The 25261-nt window shown below is 38.1% G+C and overlaps 1 protein-coding gene across 4 annotated transcripts; it reads left to right on the top strand.

Annotated features, from left to right (window-relative positions):
* Nucleotides 1-4055: 4055 nt before the first annotated feature.
* memo1 (mediator of cell motility 1) lies at nt 4056-24892 on the top strand. 4 transcript variants are annotated; one of them, XM_053230847.1, is made up of 10 exons: nt 4651-5076; nt 8238-8270; nt 8722-8803; nt 9084-9152; nt 9234-9346; nt 10515-10626; nt 11786-11928; nt 18769-18845; nt 19021-19125; nt 24342-24892. In XM_053230847.1, exons 1-10 carry the CDS (start codon nt 5016-5018, stop codon nt 24471-24473), a joined length of 927 nt encoding a protein of 308 aa, XP_053086822.1. In that variant the 5' UTR covers nt 4651-5015; the 3' UTR covers nt 24474-24892. The 4 variants fall into 4 exon arrangements, with proteins under 4 accessions (XP_026798692.1, XP_053086822.1, XP_053086821.1 ...); XM_053230846.1 differs by having other exon boundaries at nt 4652-5076; nt 8070-8270; XM_026942891.3 differs by lacking the exons at nt 4651-5076; nt 8238-8270 and adding an exon at nt 4056-4172.
* The last annotated feature ends 369 nt before the right edge of the window (nt 24893-25261 follow it).

Raw genomic sequence — 25261 nt, 5'->3', positions numbered from 1 at the left:
ACTTATTTTCATAACAACACACCAAGACGGTCGTGACATACAACATTTCACAACTAAATTCAAAATGGCCAACACCCAAAATGGCCAATATAGGAACATTTCATATCATTTGACTCAGTATGCCCCAGAGAAGCTAAAGAGCCCAGGAGTTTCAGGAATTTAAAGATTTTTACATATATCATGAACACTAGGTGGCGATGTTTCGAAACTGCGCACCTACCCACAAGTCATGATGGCTATGACGTACTAAGTTTGGTCTGAATACTCAAAAGCATAACGGAGATATAGCCTCACATCCATTTTGGTGTGCTCATCGTCAAATTCTTTTGCACTTTATTCGAGAACGGTTTGACTAATCAACTTGATTTCCATAACGTTTTGGTTTTTCTAAAAAAAAAGTAGGTTTTTCAGAAAATTCAAAATGGTGGAAAATCTAGTGGGGTGGAAACTGAAACCATGATATGGTTTCAGTTGTGCTGTCATGAAATTTGTTGCATAGCCTCAGGCCAAGGTCCTGAAGATGTCTACCAAGTTTTGTGTCAGTGCTCAAAGTGGTTGCTGAGATACAGCCTCACATGCTGTTTGGCGGCTTTGCTGTCAGATTCGTTGGCCCATTACAGGCAAACCATTTGGAGTATTCAAAATTCTTTTTTGTGAGCCTTACTCTGAAGACAACGTGTGCCAAATTTGGTGATGATTGGACAATATTTTAGAAGTAGTGAAAAAACAGTTTTTGACAAAATCCAAGATGGCAGAAAAATCTCCTTAACCAGAAATTGATGTCATTGAACTCGACTCAACCAAAGGAATCCATTGATGGCATTGGCCACATGGTTCAAAAGTTATGACCATAAAAGTACTTCCAAATTAGGCCCAAATTTGCACTACAGTGTTGGCAGCATTTGGCTCAAAATTGGTCAGAATGTTCGTTAGACCCTCCCCAATCACTGTGCCAAATTTCACAACTTTTTACCAGATGGTTCTGTGGGCTGCCATAGACACCCTAGCAAGAAGAAGAAGAAGCAAAAGAAGGAGAACAAGAATGGTTTGACTAATCTACTTAAATTTCATAATTTTTTCCATGATCTGAAGATGTTCTGATTCAGTTTTCTTGAAAATTGGACAAATGGCATTTCATATCATTAGACTTGATATGCCCCACAGAATTTAAGAATTTCAGAAGTTATAAGCAAAAAAAATATGCTTTTTTTCATATCATGTGAGCACTAGGTGGTGCTGTTCTGAAACTGTGCAGGTACCATCAAGTCATGATGGCTATGACATATACTAACTTTGGTTTGAATATGCTAAAAAGTTACGGAGATATGGCCTCATGTCAATTTAGGCATGCTTGCCATCTAATTCGTTTGTGCGTTATTCAAGAACAGTTTGATTAATCAACTTGAATTCCATAACTTTTTGTTGGCATGGTCTGATGATCTGATTAGATTTTGTTTCTAGCCCTTACAGTTCAAAAGTTTTTAGCATAAATGAGTGAAATTTTAAACTTTTGGTGGCGCTAGAGGTTTTGAGATAGTGACTCCAAACCTGCATTGGTAACATTTCAGCTTGTGCCAAATTTCATAACTTTCCCATGTTGCTTCTATAGGCTATCATAAACTCAAGGGCGGAAGAAGAAGAAGCAGAATAATAATAAATATAGCTGCAAGTAGCAATTACAAGGCCAAGCACAACAGAGGCAACAGTATCAAGTTTCAGTGCAATAGGCAGTAGTGTTGCCATGGTATTGCATAAAACACTATGCGGCGCTTATGTCAACTTTGACGATGCGTTATATGGAAACGGTTTGAGATATCAAAAAGTTTTATTCAGCATGAATTCCATAACTTATTGCTAGCATGGACTGAAGATGGTCTGAGTTGAATTTTGTGAAAACTGGACAAACAGTCCGAAAAGTAAAAATATGCTTTTTTCATATCTTGTGAGCCCTAGGTGGCACTGTTCTGAAACTGTGCAGGTACCCTCAAGTCAATATGACTACAACCCCTGGCAAAAATTATGGAATCACCACACTTAGAGGATGTTCACCCAGATTTTTTACTTTATAGCAAACAAACAAATCACAGATATGACACAAAAAAGGTTTTGTTCAATAGCTTAACATTCTGGCTTTGTGGAACATACATAAAAAAAAATTACTGACATTTTTTTTATTAATGGCATGTCTTTTTCCAAATCAAGTAGAGGACAAAAGTATGGAATCACTCAATGTTGAGGAAAAAATTATGGAATCATCAACAAAAAAAAAAACACAATTAATACTTTGTTGCTCCTCCTCTGGCTTTTATTCTTTGAGGCATAGACCTCACTAATGAAAAACAATATTCCCCATCAATCTGGTTCCAACTTTCTCGAATAGCAGTTGACACATCAGCTTTGCGGGGTGGAGCCTTAACATGGACCAGTTGTTTTACTTTCCACCATAAATTTTCAATTGGATTGAGATCCGGACTGTTTGCTGGCCATGTCATTGAGTTGATATGCCTTTCCTGAAAAAAAGCTTTAAAACTGTTTGCTCTGTGGCAAGATGCATTGTCATCCTGAAAAATTATTTCATCACCAAACCTATTTTCTATGGATGGAATGAGAAAATGTCCAAAATTTCACTGTACAACTGTGCTTTGACTGCTGAGGTAATGACTGCCATCTCCTCTGGTCCTTTACCTGACATGCAACATAAATATCATAAATGAGTTGGGAAATTTGAATTCAAATCTCAAAATCAATCAAATTTGGGAAATTTGATTGATTCAGGCAGTCATCTTTATATGTTTTGTTAGAACAGCACCAGACAAAATTTCCAGCATCATCTCCTTTGCCAATGCAGATTCATGATTCATCACTGAATTTCACTTTCATCCAATCATCCACACTCCATGATTGCTTCTCCTTAGCCCACTGTAACCTTGTTTTCTTCTGTTTTGGTGTTAGTGCTGGTTTGCTTTTGGCTTTTCTATATGTAAATCCCATTTCATTCAGCTGATTTCTTACAGTTCTGTCACAAACATTGACTCCTGTTTCCGCCCATTTGTTTTGTTGTGCATTTTCTATTTTCAAGGCATAGTGCTTTGAGTTTTCTATCCTGATGCTTTGACATCTTCCTTAGTCTGCCTGTATATCTACCTTTCATAACCTTCCCATTAAGTTTATACTTGCAACAAATTTTAGACACAGCTGACTGGGAGCAACCAACCTCTTTGGCCACACTCCATGTTGAAATTCCTTGTTGAAGGAGTTTTATAATCCTTTCCATTGTTTCAACTGACAACTCTCTCTTTGGAGCCATGTTTCCTTTCAATTAGCCAAGTCCAACAGCCGATTAAAGTGTGTAAGCACTCCCTTTTAACTGCTGACTTATTAGCATTTTTAGACTTGTCCCAGTATTTGTTTTAGAAATGGAAATTGAAAATTGATTCCATAATTTTTTCCTCAACATTGAGTGATTCCATAATTTTTTCCTCTACTTTATTTGGAAAAAGACATGCCATTAATAAAAAAAAAAAAAAAGTCCTTGAATTTTTTTTATGTATATTTCACAAACCAGAATGTTAAGCTATTGAACAAAACCTTTTTTGTGTCATATCTGTGATTTGTTTGTTTGCTATAAAGTAAAAAAATCTGGGTGAACATCCTCTAAGTGTGGTGATTCCATAATTTTTGCCAGGGGTTGTATATACAACTGAGTATAACTGAGTATATATAACTGAGTGTTATTGGAGAACAGTTTGACTAATCAACTCGAATTCGTTTGTCGGCATGGTCTGAAGATGATCTGATTTGATTTTCGTGAAAATTGGACGAATGGTCTAGGAGGAACTGAAAAAAGTAGGTTTTCAAAAAAAGTATTTCAAAATGGCAGACAGCAAGTTTGGCCGACCATAGCATAATTGGTATCATTGTACTCACATGACCCAAGAAATCTATCAAGACTAGTCTAATGACAATAGGCAAAAGTAATCAAAAGCTATTAGCATTTTTTGAAATTCCATTATGATTTTTGACCACAAGGTGGTGCTATCCTGAAACGTTTTGAGTACCTTCAGGGCGTAGTGCCGATGACATACAGATTTCGCAACGACACGCCAAGTCGAAGATGATCTGAGCAAAATTTGGTGACGATCCGATGAACGGTCTAGGAGGAGTTCGCAAAAGTAAGCTTTTCAAAAAGAGAAATCAGAGATATACGTTTTGTTCGTCCTGAGCCAAGGATTCCAATGATATAAGACATTTGAGTCTGTGATAAACAGTTCAAAGTGACCGACATTTTTGTAATTTTTTTTATCACTGTAGCGCTACCGTGTGGCCGATCGGGGCGAGACTTTGCGCCGTTGTAGACTGCTGGAGTACTACCATCCCTCAAAGTTTCAAGTCTCTAGGCCTTACGATTTGGTCTGCACGATCAGTTTTAGTACAGAATAATAATAATAATAATAATAATAATAATAATAATCCTTACAAAAACACCAGGGTTTCAGCGCTTCGCACTTGAACCCGTAAAAACTAGACTAAGATTCCGGTCCTTCAGGGTCTCACTAAAGTGCTGATTGGATGTTCAAAGACACTTAGATACACGCTTTTGCCTTCATCGGCCAATCAGAAGTCAATATGTCTTTAACTTCATGGACCAATAAGATTTGCAGTCTTTCTGACAGGACCTCAACAGAGTGTTGCAAACCAACCCATCTGGTTACCGTACTAACTTGCTTGCGAGTGGACGAACTACTTCGCGCTTTGTTCTACAAAGCCATCAGTTCTATCAAGTGACCTTTCTTTCAGTTTTTGATATGATCTTCCGATTTTCTTTTTCACGTATAGGTTAAAAGTATTTTCTGACATCCTCAGCGTTTGTGTGCGGCTTTGCCCAAACTACTTTGTTCATTCTGTTGCTAGCTAGCGGTTTGGCTATTGTTCCCCAAGTGTTATTGAGTTTCCTCCCCGCTGACCAATCGGATATTTTTTTTTATCTAACCAAGATAGGCGGCTCGGGTACCAAGATGTCGAACCGAATGGTGTGCAGAGAAGCGAGCCACGCCGGCAGCTGGTACACCGCCTCAGGTAGAGATAGGGGAAAGGGGGCCGATGTCCTGCAAGCTAGCTAACATTAGCTAGCTGGCGTTCAACGGGCGGGGGTTGCGTGATCAGCTGTGAATTTTAAATACCTCGGTCTACATAACAAGGCCTTGGTTTTCATTCGAGTGCTCGTCGATGTTATTACTTTGGTTGGCAAGTATTATTAACACTAACTTTTAGGGCCCAGTGGCAGCTGATCACGTCACATGGAGTGATTCGTTTAACGAATACTCACCTTAGTTACGGCTATGTATTGCTGAGTGAGTTAAGGGACAAAGGCGCTTGCTAGCTAAGAATGTTTTTGGCTAACCCGTAAGCTAAAGTGTGTCGACGGTTTGCCTAACAGCTCTAATTTGTTACGTTACAAGTGAATTTAGTTAGTAAAGCAGTGTCAGATTAAAAGCAAACATCAGTTGATGGCCTTGATGTTGCGAACATCTTTTAAATTGATTTTCCTGTTGGTGTCCAACGTAGCATATGAGTAGCTATTTGTTGTAGCTAACTAGCCATTGTACGAGAAAAAATAACACGAGCACGCTTGCGTAGGTTCTCAATCATTAGCTACCTGCGAAAACGATAAGACGGCATGTTGCCTAGATATATAGGTTTACATGCTAGACCGTTTTGTAGTTAATTAAACATAACTCGATTTTTTTTATTGCCTAGATGTGTCAACATGGGCAAGCTATCTTTCGTCTAAGTCTAACCTCTGATTAGGGCTCTTGGCTAGCTATGCTGTTTCCAAATTGGCATCTTATTAGTCAGCAGATTTTGAAGCTAGCTTAAAGTGTGTCAGTTTCCTGGCACTGGCAAATCAGAACTTATTTTACTGCCTGGCCTTTGTCTACATGCTCCTGGCAAGCAAAACCTGGCCCCTTCTGACGTCAGTGTAGCTATAGTCTGTTCAGCGTTGTCAGCTATTAAGGTACTTAAAACATGTTTTTACTTCTTTATGTGAGTTGCGTGCACTCGAATCATTTAATCACCAGTGTAAAAAAAGTGCGATTACTTGGTATTAGCATCTCTTTTACATTTCAGTGTGCTAGGATATTGCACAGGATTGATATCAATGAAGCAGTGAAGGCAATGTTTTTAAAATCGGCATAAATTCATTATCGTCTAAATCAGAAGTTCAGTACATTACTGACAAGCAAGCACTCACTGGTGAGCTACCATAAATAGAATATTACACCAGCATGTCCTTTATGAGTTTGCCACAAGATGCAAACACTTGGTAAACATTAAGAACACAAAACCAGGTTGCAGTTTGCTTAAAAAAGTACATAATAGCTTGTAGAATTCTGGGACAACTGGAACCCTGTTGACCATACATTTCACTTTCTGAAGACAAAACAATTAAAAACTGACAATGAAATACTTGTGAAGGCATTCAGTCCAGCAGTTCATCAAAAAAAGATACTAATCATGTGATGTGACATCTGTGTGCCTACGCAGGCATCCGTGTGCTTACGATTTTATGTGACCTCAAGTACTAAACATCACAATAAGGGTTTTAATACTTCCGGCTCTTTGTAATTAGCAGCTATGTATAAGTGTTTATATATTTGAGAACAAAGTTCTTGGGGTAGTTATTAGTTGCATATAAATATCTTACATTGGCAGAAATGTTTACTAAAATATGGCTTTCGATATAAATAAATTGGGAAAATCTGGGAGAGAGGGGTGGGAACATGGCATGAATGAGTTGCTGTAATTTCACAAATTGCTATATACGCCTGAATCATCTTGTGAGGAAATTGATAAATGTTATGCAGGGTTAACAAATTTTTGGTATGACTTAACAGACCTGCAGAGCAGGTATCATAACAGAATAATTTTCATTTCAACTGTCTTGAAGCCAGATAGCCAGAATAATGATCAAAGGCACACAGAGCCCTGGGGAAATTTTGTAAGCTTACTCAACAGACTTCCACAACCTTAACTAGTGGACTAGAATTAGCCAGCTAGAATCCTATTATTGGTTTTGTATTCAGTAACAGTCAAATTAATGTGTACAATATAATTTTTATTCTTATTACACTTCTGTAATAGTTGAAAGACCTCAATACAGATACAATTTATTTTAGGGCTGCAAAACTAATCCACAAAATAAATAGATCTCTGATGCGGTGTGCTACATCACCTGATTTAGACTAAAAATGCATTTGATGGAAATGACAGAGCACATAACAGCACTCCAAAGTATTGGTGCTTTCTACATTATGCTACACTGTTGGCTTAATGACATTATGTGTTCATGTGAATAATATTTTGATTTGTAATAATTTGTTTGTGGGAATGTGAGAAGCAGGTACAAGCACAATGTACCAGCTTGAATCATGCTAACGGCATATTAACGGCTGGCTTGTACTACCTTATCCATTTTTTCTAGCTGTATTGCACATTTATGGCCATATTTATCAATCATTCCTGCCCTACCAGAAAACATTATCTCGACCTACTTTGGCCAAAAGTCAGTAGTATGTATGACAACTTGATGGGTTGAAAATGAACGTGGTCTCAAATGAGTGATTAGCTTACAAGCCAAAAGTTTTCTCATTTCAAAACTAATGTCATGAAATATATGATTCAAGATTTTATTTGCCACATACACAATTATGTACAGTATATAACTTGCAGTGAAATGAAAGCCTGGCCTACTCCTCTTTCGACTGTACATTTAAATTTGAATATCCGCCCTGTGTGAGCAGAGTTTGCATGTTCTCCCTGTGCTTCAGGGGTTTATTCCCCTAGTCCAAAGGCATACGTTGTAGGCTGATTGGCATTTCCAAATTATGTGAATGTGTGTGCAATTGTGCCCTGTGAAGGGTGTCCCCTGCCTTGTGCCCCTTGTATTTTGAAGAATAATCTAATGTTTTCAAATAGTCAGTGGAAAAAAATCAACAATAGATTAATTGATTACCAAAATAATCGTTATACTTAAGTACTTAAGTACTTTTTTTTCCACCCCCCTTTAGACATCCTATATAGTGCTTGTCATGTGGTTTGGAATGCAGCCTGAGGGGAGGTACCTCGTACTGAAAGATAATGCACTAAATGAATGAAATTGAACAGCAAGGCCAATAATAGAAATCTTGGTAACACAGTGGCTTATAAATGCTGTATGAATGAGTATGATTTTGTAGATTTAAGATGTCCCCAGCTGTTTTCAGAGGAAGGTGAGTAATCAAAAACATGAGGTGCTATAATTTTCACAGTGGGTCTTATGGTAAATATAACTATACTAGTATTTACCCAACTTATATTTATTTAGTAAATCATTTACTCGTTAGTAAATGACAATTAAGAGTTCATCTAGTAGGTTAGTTTACAACCTTACACACATATTGGTAATTTAAGTAATGGACATATTATATTATGCCTATGGGCAGCAGTTTTTCAAATTAAATAAAGAAAGAATGCCAATAAGACAAAAACAAGGAAATTCTGACCAATGTATTCCTAAAAGAATAAAAATATAAGACTTTATGATATAATGTGTTTTGAGCAATAGATCAATATTGTATTTAGAGCACTAAATACAATACTGAACTCTTGTTAGTTAAACCATTGTTGTTTAACGAGTTGTAATCTGGATTTTTTTTTTTTCCTTTCTTTCTCTTACTTCAGGATCCCAGCTGAATGCACAGCTGGAGGGCTGGTTATCTCAAGCACAATCTACATTAGGACCTGCTAGAGCCATTATAGCACCGTATGTGATAATTTTATAAAAGGAGAGCATTTTAAATAATAATTTGTGGAATTCTAATTTGTGATCTAATATGTCCTGCATTCATTTTGCTAAGTTGGTTTTGACTTTGATTTCCTAACACAACCTTCTTTTTGTAGCTTTACACTGAACATGGTAACCAATTAAAAACAGTTGATTAATGTATGAATATAAATTTATATAAATTTGTCTTTATAATTCATATAAATTAGCACTGAAATTCTTACTGATGAGCTTTAAGCCCCACCATCTATTTTTGCAGACATGCTGGTTATACCTATTGTGGTGCTTGTGCAGCACATGCCTACAAGCAAGTGGACCCTTCTATTACGTGAGTTTAAATGATTATGTACTGCAGTGTTGAGGTGAAGTTCTTCACGTAAGGATAACTGACCGCATTCTTGTTTGGTAGCCGAAGGGTATTTATTCTTGGACCTTCCCACCATGTGCCCCTGTCTCGATGTGCTCTGTCCCCTGCTGAGGTCTACAGAACACCACTGTATGACCTGAGGATCGATCAGAAGGGTAAAGCTCTGATAGCATTTCATTCAACATGTCAGAATTATTAAAATACTTTTTTTTTTTTTTTTTTTTTTTTTTTTTTTTTTTTTTTTTATAACATAAAGGTTACTTGGACAAAAAATTGTGTTCATTTTGCCTCACAAATGACTGTTTTTTTTGTAGCTTATCAGAAAGTTGATATTGAATTTTGGACCAATCTGGTCTCAACCGACAAAAATTTAGCTACAGAATCTCCAAGCAAGATAGACAGCCACTGTGTGTAATGTCAGGTGATGAACAATTACTTGGTTATAGTGTATTTTGACAGGCTTGGCTGCTGTTAAATAAATATCTGAGGATATGATAATGCAGTCAGTGTTAAAGATACTGAAAGTAAGTAACTAATTAGTTTGTAATTAAGTAAGAAAGAGCAATCTGTATATAGTCAAATCAGAAAAGCCAAAATCTTTCTGCTAACACTGTCTGTGAATCTTTTACGTATAGGCTTCACAGGTTTACTCTCCATGTGAGCTGGGTTTTTTCCCCCCCTTCCCCTCCCTAATTTACTCTTGGCCAATTCCCGTCCTCCAGTTAGGTCTCCCCTATCACGCGATAGCTGCCAACCTGGGAGGGCAAAGGCTATCACATGCTTCCTCCAAGGCACGTGAAGCCAGCTAACCGCATCTTTTCGAACTGCTGTTCAAGCAACATCAGGGGGTGGTGTAACACACTCTGAGGAAAGTGATATCCACCCACTTCCGGATGAGCTCACAGATGCCTATGATTGGCTAGTGTTTCTGTGATTGATAGGAGAGAGAGAGTATGCCACCCCTCCTTTCTTTAGAGCATGGCCAATTTTGCACTCTTGGACTCCCAGCCATGGATGGCTGCTGCATTGTTGGGATTAGAGCTATGCATGATTTCAAGCAAGTGCTTTTAATAAAGCACTCATTTATCGTTCCATTAGGATCTGTGAGTGAGCAGTTAATAAGTTTCAAAAAGATTTAGGTTTCCTTATTTAGCAGTATTCCCCTTGTCGCAACACCTCCCTGAATATTGTGTTGTAACCTAGCTCTAACTAGGTAACTAATCATCTATTTAAACTTGTCCTTCATGAATAATAATCTGTAGCATCTCTAATATGGATGGGTGCCTCAAAAAACTGTTTCCCCTTTGTATTTCCTTGTTTTAGTGTATGCCGATCTCTGGAAAACAGGCATGTTTGAGAGGATGACTTTGCAAACAGATGAGGATGAGCACAGCATTGAGATGCACCTGCCTTACACTGCCAAAGCAATGGAAAGGTAGTGATCGCATGGTTTGAAATCATGAACCACCCTAGTCTCATAAAAACATCATGTTCAAAAATGCAGTAATGTGTACTATAACGAGTAGTGCATGTAATACCATCCTGAAAAGTTCAAAGCATGCAACACATGTCAAATGGTAGTAAACTGCATCCATTATTAGCTCTTGCTTATTTGAGGGGTTAATGGCAATCATTCTTTACCAGTTTTTGGCAGTTTGTTCTGACTTTTTAAAAATGATTTTACCATGCTGTTTCCTGAAGATAGGGAAGCCAGTTTTAGTGCTGGAGATGTTAGACTTCTCCACAGTTCCATGTTAGCCTAGGTCCTCATAGACATTTACAGAAACTTAAACATTTTGAGGAACGTTTATGTGGAAATGCACCATTAAAGCGACTAAACCTTTAAAATGTTAAATTTTACACTCACAGGATTATACACTCACCGTCCACTTTAAAAGGAACATCTTGACAGTTGAAGATTAAAAAAAAAAAAAAAAAAAAAAAAAAAATCACCTGGTCTTTTTCCAGTCTTCAACTGACAAGTTTTGGCAACTCTGTGACCATGATAGCCTCAGATTCTTGTTCTTGGCTGACAGGAGTGGAACATGATGTGGTCTTCTGCTGTTTTAGCCCATCCACCACAAGGTTCCATGTTTTGTGCAAGCTGAGATCCTTTTTTGCTCACCACAGTTGTAAAGAATGATTATTTGACTTTGTTTTGAGCTGCAAGAACGGGTATACAATCTGGCCATTTTCCTCTGACCGCTCTTATCAACAAGACATTTCCACCAACAGTACTGTCGCTCAATGTTTTTTGTTTTTTGCACCATTCTGTGTAAACCCTAGATACTATTGTGTGTGAAAATTCCAGGAGATCAGTTTATGAAATGTTCAAACCAGTCCATCTAGTACCACAGTTAAAGTCAAAGAGATCACATTTTTCCCCATTTTGATGTGAACATTAACTGAAGCTCTTGACCTATGTCTGCATGATTTTATGCATTGCGCTTCTGCCATATGATTGGCTGATTGGATAACTGTGTAAATGAGCAAGTGTACAAATGTTCCTATTAAAGTGGATGGTGGGTGTATATTTCATATAAATTAGACTTGTAATGATTAATGGTTATGGTTGTTTTCCTTCTAAATCACAGCTGCAAAGATGAGTTCAGCATTGTTCCGGTGCTGGTGGGAGCTCTGAGTGAATCTAAAGAGCAGGAGTATGGCAAGCTGCTCAGCAAATACCTTGCTGATCCCTCCAACCTTTTTATTATTTCATCAGATTTTTGCCACTGGGGTGGGTTCTTCTCTATCACTCTCTCTCTCTCTCTCTCTCTCTCTCTCTCTCTCTATCACTCTCTCACACACACACACACACACACACACACAACTTTTCTGAGATTCACACAGAATTGGGACTAGCAGTTAAGCTTACGTGAGTCTCTGAAACAAACATGATAAATGATCAGTAAATGCTTATGTATGTGCAGTGTGCACAATCACGAATTCACACAATAAACATTAAACCTTTAACATCTGAAAATGTTAAGAACCTGAAACATACACTATAATTTGTCATGTCTGAGCTCACTACATATCAGGTTTGGTAGAGAAGTTAGAAAGCTTGCATGACCTAGATGCGTATTTGTTAAAATTTAGATTTAACGTATAGTTAATTAATAGTTTATTCTCAGAGACTGATCTCGATTTTATATTGCCCATTGTTTTTGCTTTCTCAGCAAAAGCGCATTGTGTTTACATCTGTTTTGGTTGCTCTATATAGACCTTTTTGGTGATTGTAAACAAAAAGAGATACATGCAGCCTGGTTGTAAAAAGACCTGAGTAGTTACAATCTGATGCTACTTGGTTGTAACCTGACTCAAGAATCTATCAAAAAAATTTTTTGGAATTTGGGAATCAGACTGACATTAGCTAAAATATTAGCCACTTATTATTATGGAGTACCACTAATACAGTTAGTGCTATTCTGCTAAGCTAACACTTTCAAGTGGTGTAACTTGATACAGCCTTATGGCTTGGTGCCCTGTTAGTGTCTATATGATCCTAAGCGGTGGTCTAGCCTGGAATAGCTGGACACACATACATATGTCATAGAAATACTAGTATTTACTCAGTATAACTAGAGAGAAATTAAGCCATACAGGTTTCTTCATGCTTACTTGAAACTGTGTTGTTTGTAGGCATGTTAAACACATAATGTTTTATGATTACATCATCACAAAGGTGAACAAAGCTAGCTAGCTGAATGCATTTGTTGTAGGCGATAGTAGATTTTAGGCAAGCTAGTTTTGTTAAACCAATATAAATTAAGAATGTTGGCTAACTAGCAAGCTAAGCCTGTTAAATTCTTAGTTAGTTCACTGATCTGATAGTTAGCAACTTAGCTGAGATTAAATGGGTACCGCAAAAACAGATCTCCTTAGACCAGTTATCCCTCTTAATTGCCTGTAATCACAAATGTCTTCTGTTGACATGGAAAGGTGTCTGATTTGATAGTATGTGGTAAAAATGAATGTGCTTATCAACATATTTCCAATTCTGGCACTGAACAGCGCAACACGCTATTTTAGAAAACAAATTATGGCTGCTCTTAAAAATCACTATAGGCTATGTTTCTGCAACCAGGAGGTGCAGCTGATGTCATAGTGACACGTCTCACTCAGGGGTCTATAAGACCCTGGTTGTCTCTCTTGTGTCTTCATTTTGAATCTTCAGAATGACTTTGTGCATACCAAACTTACTTTATTGAGTTACTAAACTTAACAATCAGTAACAATCCGATGGTCCAATACAGACAATTTGCACAATATACAGGTGGGTGAGACAAAAGTGGTGACTGTTATGCTGTGAAGGTATTTTGCTGGAATGGTTTGGGTCCATAACAGTGCAGCCCTGCTGTATCCCTCTTTATGTAGTTGGTAATGAATTGTTTTTACAGACAGTCTGATCATATCTTGCATAAGAGAGTTAGTCTTTCTGTCTTTCCCTTATGTATCACATTAAAGCATGAGCACCGCAGTCATTGAATGTGCACTTCTGACCAATTTCAAACCCTGTTTATTGATGTTTCTCCCACAGACCTAATGCAGATTTCACTTAGTCACTATTCCTGTTGAAACCAGTTGAGCATTCTTTGTGTTTGACACATGTCTGCTGGAAACATCTGCACTTGATATGTTTCTCCCTGATTGATTCATGTTTTTCTTTTGTCACCCATCTTTCTATGCTTACTGGGAGTGTGAAATGAAAAGTCCATTCTGGAAACATTAAAGAAAGATTTCTGCTTGTGGCATACATGAAAACAAAATAATCCAATGGACTACAGCGTTCTCCTGCCTAGTGTGTCAGGTTTTGTTCTCAGATCCAGAATGTACTGAATTTCGTTTTTTCTGTGTTAAAGTTTGTTTCCCCAGTGTTCACAGATGACAATAAAATGCTACAGGGTTTCCACATATATCTAAATGAGGAAATAACTAATTTCTCTCAAAATTAGACAACAGTCTCATCTTCTTCAGCTTGTAATGAAAACAGGCTACATAAATCCATTGGGCAAAATAAGGGAAAAATAATATACATATAATTACAATAAAATGTGGAATATGACAGGTAGTTTGTCAGTCACTTTGGGAAGATGTGGTTAGATTTTGCCCATTTGGTAGATGGTTTGAGTTGTTTTACATGCAGCCTGCTGGGGTCTAAACTTAGCACCCCTTCAGGTTGACAACTGGTAAAAGATTAAATGTTAAGATGTTGATATACTTAAACTTTATGTAGGCACCCTTGTCCTGAAAAGTAGTAGTAGTTGGCTCTGATAATCCCAACAATTCAAAGATACCTACCACGGCAGTTGCGTGTGTAGTGTGAATGGTTCACTGACGTGATTTTGTTAGTCTACAAGTGATTGCTGAGGGTCTGATATATTCAAGCATGTTTGATTTTCTTCATGTGTAATGTAAAACCCTCTGCGACTAATAGCAAGATCAGAGCTGAAAAACAGCAAATGAGAGTCTTCAGGGAAATCAAATAAAAATATAAAAATGATGTGATTCCTGGGCGTACCCAGCTTAAAGAGAGCTACATTTCTTTGCACTTTACCTGCAGTTCTTTTTGCAGAACAGTCAGTTCTCACTGCCTGCGTCTCCCCAACCAATATTTCCTCAAAAAACTTATTGACCAAACCACACCAAACCACAGATCGCAAATGACTAAAGTTGTATAGTGTGAAAGGATCAGGGATTCTGAGACTGAAAGTTGTGTAGTGTGCTTAATCTACTGTTTTAATTTGCAGGTAATTCATTTACTGTAACTGAATTTATTTCAATTCTATTATGGAAACCCAGACTGCTCAAAATATTAAGTGATGAATCCAGCCATTTCTTTATTATTGCAGCTCACCTAGTTCATTAAAAATATAAAAATATCTTCAAAATCTGATAATATTTTCATAGAGCACGTATTTTCGCTCCAGTTGTGATTAATACTTCTGTCTCATGCAGCCATTATAAATCCATTTATCAGGGTTTCAAGGATGAAGACTTTTAACACTCACCCTAAGTGCCCTTTGGTTAGGTCAGCATGCTCAGAGTTAATTAATCTTGATCACAGGAATAGATATGTCTAGTTCACGTTGAAGTTGAGGGTTTTTTTTTTAAAACTCACTTTCTGTAATATTCCCCAGGTGCTGCTATTGGAAACAAGCCATAATCTCTGCAACACTATGGAACAAACTAGGTAGTTGTTTCTGGTACCAAGAACTTTGCTGTTATTCTGCCACATGGTAAATGCAACACCAGTACAGTAATTAAGGTCATGTATCAGCAATGATTAACACCACCTTCTGAGTATGCATTTGTGACCACATCTTGGCCATAGACAGGAATTTTCAGTGTTCTTTGTTGGCCAGAGCATGGTAAATGGGATATGTTTCTAGCCCTTGGTCCTGAGGGTACCAAAGTACCGTTGGTATTTAAACCCTAGGTAGCAATATTTCTAACAGGACGAGAGGTTTTTTTCTGTATTGTTAAAGAATGTGACATGTATCTGTGGGACCATGATCTGACAATATTCAGTACCTTTCATGTCATTTGATCACTAGATGAGGTGAAGCTGTAGCATAAATGGGCCTAAATCTCTGCAGTACCTTTGTGTGTTGGCACCAAACTTCTCTCAACAAACTTGTGACACTTGCCCTGTACATCAACAAAATTTAGGTGTGTCTGCCATGGTTGGTGGAACAATACCCTATAACTTACTAATTAAATAATCTACAGTGCCTTGCAAAAAGTATTCACTCCCCTTTGCCTTTTCCTATTTTGTTGCATTACAACCTGGAATTTAAATGGATTGATTTACATTTGATTTGATCAACATGCTTACAATTTCTGAGATGCAAAATATTTTTTATTGTGAAGCAAACAAAAAATAAGAGCAAAAAACAGAAAACTTGGGTGTGCATAACTATTGACCCCCTCAAAGTTAATACTTTGTAGAGCCACTTTTGCAGCAATTACAGCTGCAAGTCTCTTTGGGTATGTCTGTATGAGCTTAGCACATCTAGCCACTGAGATTTTTGCCCATTCTTCCAGAAAAACTTCTCCAACTCCTTTAAGTTGGATGGGTTCCGCTGGTGTACAGCAGTCTTTAAGTCAGACCACAGATTCTCTATTGGATTGAGATCTGGGCTTTGAATAGGCCATCCCAACACATTTAAATGTTTCTCCCTAAACCAATTGAGTGTTGCTTTAGCAGTGTGTTTAGGGTCATTGTCCTGCTGGAAGGTGAACTTCCTTTCCATTCTCATCTCTTGGGCAGACTGAAACAGGTTTTCTTCAAGAATTGCCCTGTATTTAGCACCATCCATCACGCCTTCAATTCTGACCAGTTTCCCAGTACCTGCTGATGGAAAAACACCCCCACAGCATGATACTTCCACCACCATGCTTCACTGTGGGAATGGTGTTCTGGGGTGATGAGGTGTTGGGTTTGCGCCAGACATAGCATTTTCTTTTATGGCCAAAAAGTTAAATTATAGTCTACTATAGTACTGACCACAGTACTTTCTTCCAGACGTTTGGAGAGTCTCCCACGTGTCTTTTGGCAAACTCAAGATGTTCTTTCTTGTTTTTTCTTTAAGCAAGGGCTTTTTTCTGGCCACTCTGGAGTGTAAGGCTAATAGTGGTCCTATGGACAGACACTCCAGTCTTTGCTGTGAAGCTCTCCAGCTCCTTCAGGGTTATTGTTGGTCTTTTGGATGCTTCTCGAATTAATGCCCTCCTTGCTCGCTCTGTGAGTTTTGGTGGGCGGCCCTCTCTTGGCAAGTTTACTGTGGTGCTGTATTCCTTCCACTTTGCTGTGGTGGATTTAATGGTGCTTCATGGGATATTCAAAGTGTTGGATAGTTTTTTGTAACCCAACCCTGATTTATACTTCTCCAAAATGTTGGCCTGACCTGTTTGGAGAGCTCCTTGGTTCTCATTGTGCTGCTTGCTTGATGCTGCCTTTTGCTCAGTGGTGTTGCCGACTCTGGGGCTTTTCAGAGCAGGTATATATGTAAGCTGAGATGATGTGACTGCAGACAGGTGGACTTAATTTAACTAATTATGTGACTTCTTAAGTTAACTGGTAGCACCAGAACTTATTTAGGAGCTTCATAGCAAAAGGGGCGAATACAAATTCACACACCAATTTTTTTTTATATTTTTCAAATTTTTTTGAAATTAATTTTTTATTTCATTTCATTTCATCAACTTGGAGTATTTTGCGTAGATCCACTACATAAAAGCCAAATGAAAATCCTTTAAATTCCAGGTTGTAATGCAACAAAATAGGAAAAAGGCAAAGGGGTGAATACCTTTGCAATGCATTGTATCTATAACATTGTTTTAAAAAAGGGATTACTAACATACCTCACTTAGACAAAACATAAGCACTTGATTTAACTAAGGAGGTATTGCTAAATATCCTACTTCATTAAGTGGATCCTTTCGTTAACAACATGGTTGTAAATGCTATTATTTTAACCAGGATTTTGTGGTTAGACAGTTTTGAAAAATTAGACATGATGTTCTCAATGATGCAAAAGCCTAGCCTAGTTAACTTATAATCACTCTGGTGATGTGTGTATCGGTGACAGATAGGAGTTGACAGAGGTACAATATTCATAGACTGTACTGCACCAATAACCCAAGCTGGCTCAACTTACTAGCTGTATTCCCACATCAGTGTGCATGGTTAACACAGATTGTAGACTGTGGCACAGTTTCGGGGCTCACAGCTATACTTCAGGCCCAGCGTGTTGTGCTGTGAGATGCCTCTAGGCCATACAAAATATAATTATTATACACACTCTGCAAGAGGGCACTCATAAAGCTTGTGGTCTGTCAGTGTATGCACCTGCTGCTGGTAATTGAAACTTGCTTTTCCTCACAATAACACAAATGCATTTTGTCTGTGTGTATGTATGTATATGTGTATGTGTATGAAGTTAAGAAGGCGTGCATTATTTTTGTGTAACAGCATGGGTAGTTCCGGCTATAACATGAATAATAGGGTAACTGTTAGTAACAGCTTGTACACAGGGACTTGTACAACGGATGCTTCACATAATCTAAAACTAATAATAAACAGATAAAAACAAACATGTTTAACAAAGTAAAACTTTGTGGTTTGTAATAGTTACAGAGCTTTGAAGTTTATCAGCAGAGATGAGTTCATGCTTTTGGATTTCTTGGTAAAATGACAAACTGCATTTTTTGAGAGAGAGAAAGGAGTGAGGCTGGTGAGGGAATGTTAATTGCAACTATAACATAAGTGAGAACAGGAACTCGCTTGTCTCCTGGACTCTAAATAAAACCATTAACATGCTTGACATTTCACACGCTAATAAATTAAACATTGTAATCATTGGCAAATCACTGTGGTATAAGTGGAATAACACACCCCAGACTGTGCCGTTATACAAAAATAATGCACATCACAAAAATTGTAAATTGCAAGTTAATTAGTAGATTTGCCTTTTGGATAAAAAGAGAGCGAACCTATAAAGTGTGAACGATTTGAACAGATTTAACATTGAGCCTTATCAGAATTTCTCAACCATGTTTGTGATCTTTTCAGGTCAACGGTTCCGTTACACATACTATGATGAAAATCAGGGCGAAATCTATAGATCCATTGAGCATCTGGACAAGATGGTAAACCTGTTTCTTTGTGGTTTTCCACATTGCATTAAGTCAGTGTTTTGGAGTTTACACACAGCAAAGAATGGGTTCATTATTGTTATGATTAAGTGCATAACCAAATAATTTTTTGCTTTTTGAAACCTGTAATAAAAAGCATAGTGTTATATTAACATTTCATTTTCTTTAGGGTATGGGAATTATAGAACAGCTGGACCCTGTCTCCTTCAGCAACTACTTGAGGAAATATCACAATACTATTTGTGGTCGCCACCCCATTGGAGTTCTACTAAATGCAAGTTGCTTTTCCTTTTTTACAAAATCAGTAACAATATATGAAGCGGTTTTGCAGCTGATTGTATGAGTATGGGACTACATTCAAAATGAGCTTTTAGCCTTAAGTAACATTAACGGTGTAAATTAATCAGTAATTATACACTGATCAGCAATAACATTAAAAGCACCTGCCTAATATTGTGCAACAAAACAGTTCTATGCTGTGTATCTGGCACCAAGACGTTAGAAGCAGATCCTTTATGTCCTGTGAGTCGGAGGTGGGGCCTCCATGGATCGGACTTATTTGTCCAGCACATCTCACAGATGTTTGATCAGATTCAGATTTGGGGAATTTGGAGGCCAAGTCAACACCTTGAACTCTTTGTCACGTTCCTCAAACCATTCCTGAACAATTTTTTGCAGTGTGGCAGGGTGCATTATCCTGCTGAAAGAGCCCACTGCCATTAGGGAATACCGTGGCCATGAAGGGGTGTACTTGGTCTGCAACAGTGTTTAGGTAGGTGGTACTTGTCAAAGTAACATCCACCTGAATGCCAAGACCCAAGGTTTCCCAGCCTTGGTGCCATCTCTTCCCCAGGGAAGTGACACACGCACCCGGCCGACCACATGAAGTAAAAGAAAACGTGATTCATCAGACCAGGCCACCTTCTTCCATTGCTCCATGGTCCAGTTCTGATGCTCACATACCCATTGTAGGCACTTTTGGTGGTGGACAGGCTCAGCATGGGCACTCTGACCAGTCTGCGGCAACGCAGCCCCATACGCAGCAAGCTGTGATGCATTGTTTGTTCTGAAACCTTTCTATCATAACCAGCATTAACCTTTTCAGCAATTTGTGCTATAGTAGCTCAAATTCAAATTTTATTTGTCACATGCATATCCGTACACAGTACGACTTGCAGTGAAATGCTTTGTACAAATCTTCCAACATAGAAAAAATATAGAAAAATATTAAATATAAAGAAAAATATATATATATATATATATATATATATATATATATATATATATATATATATATATATATATATATATATTAGTGTTTATGGATGGTGGCAGCAGCAGATATGTGCAGTTTTGTACAATATGTGCCATTTGTGCGATGCTGCTCTTCTGTTGGATCGGACCAGATGGCCTAGCCTTTGCTCCCCATACTCCTTAAATGAGCCTTGGGCGCCCATGACCCTGTCGCCGGTTCACCAGTTGTGCTTCCTTGGACCACTTTTGCTCATATCATTACACTTTCCCATTTTTCCTGCTTCCAATACAATACTTCCAACTTCGAGAACTGACTGTTCACTTGCTAGTATATCCCACCACTTGACAAGTGCCATTGTAACGAGATAATCTGATGTTATTCACGTCACCCGTCAGTGGTTTTACTGTTATGGCTGATCGTGTGTGTGTGTGTGTGTGTGTGTGTATAAAATCAGGTCAAGAGCTTTAGTTAATGTTCACATCAAACATCAGGAGGCCAGACCAATAAATGAAACAGATAAAACAGAACATGGAGATATATAACCCCAGTGACCCAGTTCCATTGGCAGCCAAACATGCCCATGCCATAACACTGCCTCCACATGTTTGATGGATGATGTGGTATGCTTTGGATCATGAGCTGTTCCTTTCCTTCTCCATACTTTTCTCTTCCCATCATTCTGGTACAAGTTAATCTTGCATCAGAACTGGTCAGGCTTTTTTTAGAGGTTTTTTTAGCAAAGTCTAATCTGGCCTTTGTGTTCTTGAGTGTTACCAGCGGTTTGCATCTTGAGGTAAACCGTCTGTATTTACATTCATGAAGGTGGCTCTTGATTGTAGACTTTGACAATGATAGGCCTACCTCCTCCAGAGTGTTCCTGACTTGGCTAGATGTTGTGAAGGGGTTGTTCTTCAATAAGAAAAGAATTCTACAATCATCCACTTTAGTTGTTTTCTGTGGTCTCCCGGGCCTTTTGGTATTGCTGAGCTCGCCAGTGCATTCCTTCTTTTTAAGAATGTACCAAATTGTTGGCCCTCCTAAAGTTTCTGCTATCTTTCTGATATGTCTGTTTTGGTTTTTCAGCCTAATGATGGCCTCCTTCACTTGCATCATCACCTCTTTGGACGGCATATTGAGAGTTCCCATGAACAGCTACCAAATGCAAATTCAACACTTGGAATCAGCTCCAGACCTTTTATCTCCTTAATTTATCATGATATAAGGAGGAAACAGGCCACAGCTGGCCATGAAACTGCTTATCAGTCAATTGTCCCATTACTTTTGAGCCTGTGAAAATGGAGGAACTCTGTAAAAAATGGCTGTAGTTCCTAAACGGTTAATGCAATATTTTTGTTAAACCCCTTGAATTAAAGCTGAAAGTCTACGCTTCAGTCACATCTTGACTGCTTCATTTCAAATCCACTGTGGTGGTGTACAGAGGCAAAATTACCAAAACTGTGTCACTGTCCCAATATTTATGGACCTGACTGTACATCCAAATCAGGTGAACGGTGTAGGAATTACAACAGTTTGCATATGTGCCTCCCACTTGTTAAGGGACCAAAAGTAATGGGACAATTGGCTTCTCAGCTGTTCCATGAACAGGTGTGTGTTATTCCCTCATTATCCCAATTACAATGAGCAGATAAAAGGTCCAGAGTTCATTTCAGGTGTGCTATTTGCATTTGGAATCTGTTGCTGTCAACTCTCAAGATGAGACCCAAAGAGCTGTCACTATCAGTGAAGCAAGCCATCATTAGGCTGAAAAAACAAAACAAACCCATCAGAGAGATAGCAAAAACATTAGGTGTGGCCAAAACAACTGTTTGGAAGATTCTTAAAAAGAAGGAACGCACCAGTGAGCTCAGCAACACCAAAAGACCGGGAAGACCATGGAAAACAACTGTGGTGGATGACCGAAGAATTCTTTCCCTGGTGAAGAAAACACCCTTCACAACAGTTGGCCAGATCAAGAACACTCTCCAGGAGGTAGGTGTATGTGTGTCAGTCAACAATCAAGAGAAGACTTCACCAGAGTGAATACAGAGGGTTCACCACAAGATGTAAACCATTGGTGAGCCTCAAAAACAGGAAGGCCAGATTAGAGTTTGCCAAACGACATCTAAAAAAGCCTCCACAGTTCTGGAACAACATCCTATGGACAGATGAGACCAAGATCAACTTGTACCAGAGTGATGGGAAGAGAAGAGTATGGAGAAGGAACGGAACTGCTCATGATCCTAAGCATACCACCTCATCAGTGAAGCATGGTGGTGGTAGTGTCATGGTGTGGGCATGTATGGCTGCCAATGGAACTGGTTCTCTTGTATTTATTGATGATGTGACTGCTGACAAAAGCAGCAGGATGAATTCTGAAGTGTTTCGGGCAATATTATCTGCTCATATTCAGCCAAATGCTTCAGAACTCATTGGACGGCGCTTCACAGTGCAGATGGACAATGACCCAAAGCATACTGCAAAAGCAACCAAAGAGTTTTTGAAGGGAAAGAAGTGGACTGTTATGCAATAGCCAAGTCAATCACCTGACCTGAATCCGATTGAGCATGCATTTCACTTGCTGAAGACAAAACTGAGGCCTGGCAGAGCATCACCAGGGATCAAACCCAGCGTCTGGTGATGTCTATGCGTTCCAGGCTTCGGGCTGTAATTGACTGCAAAGGATTTGCAACCAAGTATTAAAAAGTGAAAGTTTGATTTATGATTATTATTCTGTCCCATCACTTTTAGTCCCTTAACAAGTGGGAGACACATATGCAAACTGTTGTAATTCCTACACCATTCATCTCATTTGGATGTACATACCCTCAAATTAAAGCTGACAGTCTGCAGTTAAAGCACATCTTGTTCGTTTCATTTGAAATCCATTGTGGTGGTGTATAGAGCCAAAAATGTTAGAATTGTGTCGATGTCCCAATATTTATGGACCTGACTGTATGTGTGTGTATATACACACATAGTGTATATATAAATACAGTATATATCAAAAGAATCTGAGGCTATCGTGGGCACAGGCTCATTGAAACTGGCACCAACATCCATGCCATGGATAGTCACAGAGATCACACACTCCCCATTCTGATGTTTGATATGAACATTAACTGAAGCTCTTGACCTGTATCTGCATGATTTTATGCATTTTGCTGCTGCCACATGACTGGTTGATTGGATAACTGCATAAATGAGCAGGTGTACACGTGTTCCTATTAAAGTGGATGCTGTGTGTGTGTGTGTGTGTATATATATATATATATATATATATATATATATATATATATATATATATATATATATAAAAAATGTATAAATTACACCCACACACACAGTAAAAGAAAGTAACCCTCCTTTGAGTCTGTTTTTATTTATCATGGCCTAAATAACAATTGTGTGGTCCTCACCAGCTTCTATAAACAACACAGTACTTTTTTCCAAAAAGTAATCCAGCATTCAGAAGCCAGGTGGCAAAATATAAATACACCCTATAATTCAGTAACGTAGACCCACCTTTAGCAACAATAACTTGACACAAACGTTTTCTGTAGGAGTTTATCAGTCTCTTACATCTTTCTTTACAACATTACTTCAGTTCTTTGATGTACGAGGGCATTCATTTATGCACTGCTCTCTCAAGATCCTGCCACAGCATCTCAGCGGGTTGTCTAAAGAATATTGGTCCAGAACTTTTGTAGTTTGTTCAGATGCAGTTTTGCAAACCTAATGCTCCCATATACTTTTTGGAGAGAAGGGCTTTTTTCTAGCCACCTTTCCATGAAAGCCATACTTGTTCAGTTTTTTTCTGATTGTGCTGCCATGAACATAAGCATTTAATGTGCTTACAGTGGCCTGTAGGTCGCATGATGTAGCTCTTGGATTTTTCTTTATATGCCTGAGCATTAAACAGTCAGACCTTGGACTGCCTTTGGTGGGACTCTCTTTTTGGAAAAAATGACTACATAGTGAAATTGTGTGTGTGTGTGTTTTTTAGGTCACCTTAGGTTGTTTTTTATAGAACTTGGACCACACAATTGTTATTTAGGCCCTGATAAATAAAAACATTTAATTTCAAAAAATTGAAGGGGGTGTACTTTCTTTTTCCCCATGACTGTATATATATCATTTTTTAGATTACCTTATCTCTCGATCTACAGTACCTGTGAAAGGTTTGTACATTTCATGAAATTACATTCTGAAAGATTACTCTCTTGTGTTTTCTCTAGGCTGTGGCGGAGCTGAAAAAGAATGGTCTAGACATGAACTTTTCTTTCCTCAATTATGCTCAGTCAAGCCAGTGCCGAAACTGGTCAGACAGCTCAGTGAGTTATGCTGCTGGAGCTCTTGTAGTTCATTGAGGTGAATTCTTCGAAGACCCCAGAAACTTCCCAACTACTTTAATAAGCCCAAGCGCCCTCAACCTCTCCACCTTCTAACCCTGTTTTCTTATTTTCTCCTTGCCTTTTCCAGTGGAAGGACCTTAGATTTGCTGAGATGATCTATAAAGCATTAAATACTAATTAAATATCTTCAACTATTGCAACCCCTTCCTTTTTATTTCTTAGTCAACTTGGTTAATGCTCTAGATTGAAGTACAGTAGCAGCCTATGCTGCTATGGATGGTGTTCAGTTTTCAGTTTTTCTTGCAAGCTTTCCAGCAGTGGATTTTGTAGTGTGATGGAATCTGCAAGGACTTTACCTGTCAAGTTCTTAAATATCTGTAAGAACGTTTGATTCTGTTAAAGTTGAAATAAAGTAATCGATATATCCATATTGACATTGCCCTCTTTGCAGATCTCTGTTAATGTAACTTACCTAGTAAATAAAAATACAATGATCATAAAACCATATAATGCTGCAGTAATGAAAGAAAAATGAGGTGACAGACTTCTTTGCTACATTATTGAATAGTAGTGATGAGTAATGCTATCATCATTGTTCATATACCTGTTTCAGTTGTCAGTAAAGGGCTACACAATATCAAGTCCCCTATCTTTCTGGATTACAATATGTCAAAAAGTTTTTTTTTTTTTTACTTCAGTCAATTAAAATATCTTTCTGCTTATCCATATACTTTTTTCCCTTTTCTTATTTTTTAAATTAACCACCTTTTATTATCAACAGTTTAGTAGCATATTTAAATTGA

The sequence above is a fragment of the Pangasianodon hypophthalmus genome, chromosome 28 (assembly GCF_027358585.1).
Source record: "Pangasianodon hypophthalmus isolate fPanHyp1 chromosome 28, fPanHyp1.pri, whole genome shotgun sequence".
NCBI classification, from domain to species: Eukaryota; Metazoa; Chordata; class Actinopteri; order Siluriformes; family Pangasiidae; genus Pangasianodon; species Pangasianodon hypophthalmus.
Note: the sequence above shows the minus strand (reverse complement) of the source record. Positions and strands in the feature narration are given on the sequence as shown.

Bases quoted from the DNA above. Each gene is read 5' to 3' on its own strand.
- memo1 (XM_053230846.1), top strand. From the start codon at position 8,153: ATGAAATTGAACAGCAAGGCCAATAATAGAAATCTTGGTAACACAGTG. The intron at 9,347-10,514 runs GTAAAGCTCTGA...TCCTTGTTTTAG, and splicing joins CCTGAGGATCGATCAGAAGG to TGTATGCCGATCTCTGGAAA. The intron at 19,126-24,341 runs GCAAGTTGCTTT...TGTTTTCTCTAG, and splicing joins CCATTGGAGTTCTACTAAAT to GCTGTGGCGGAGCTGAAAAA.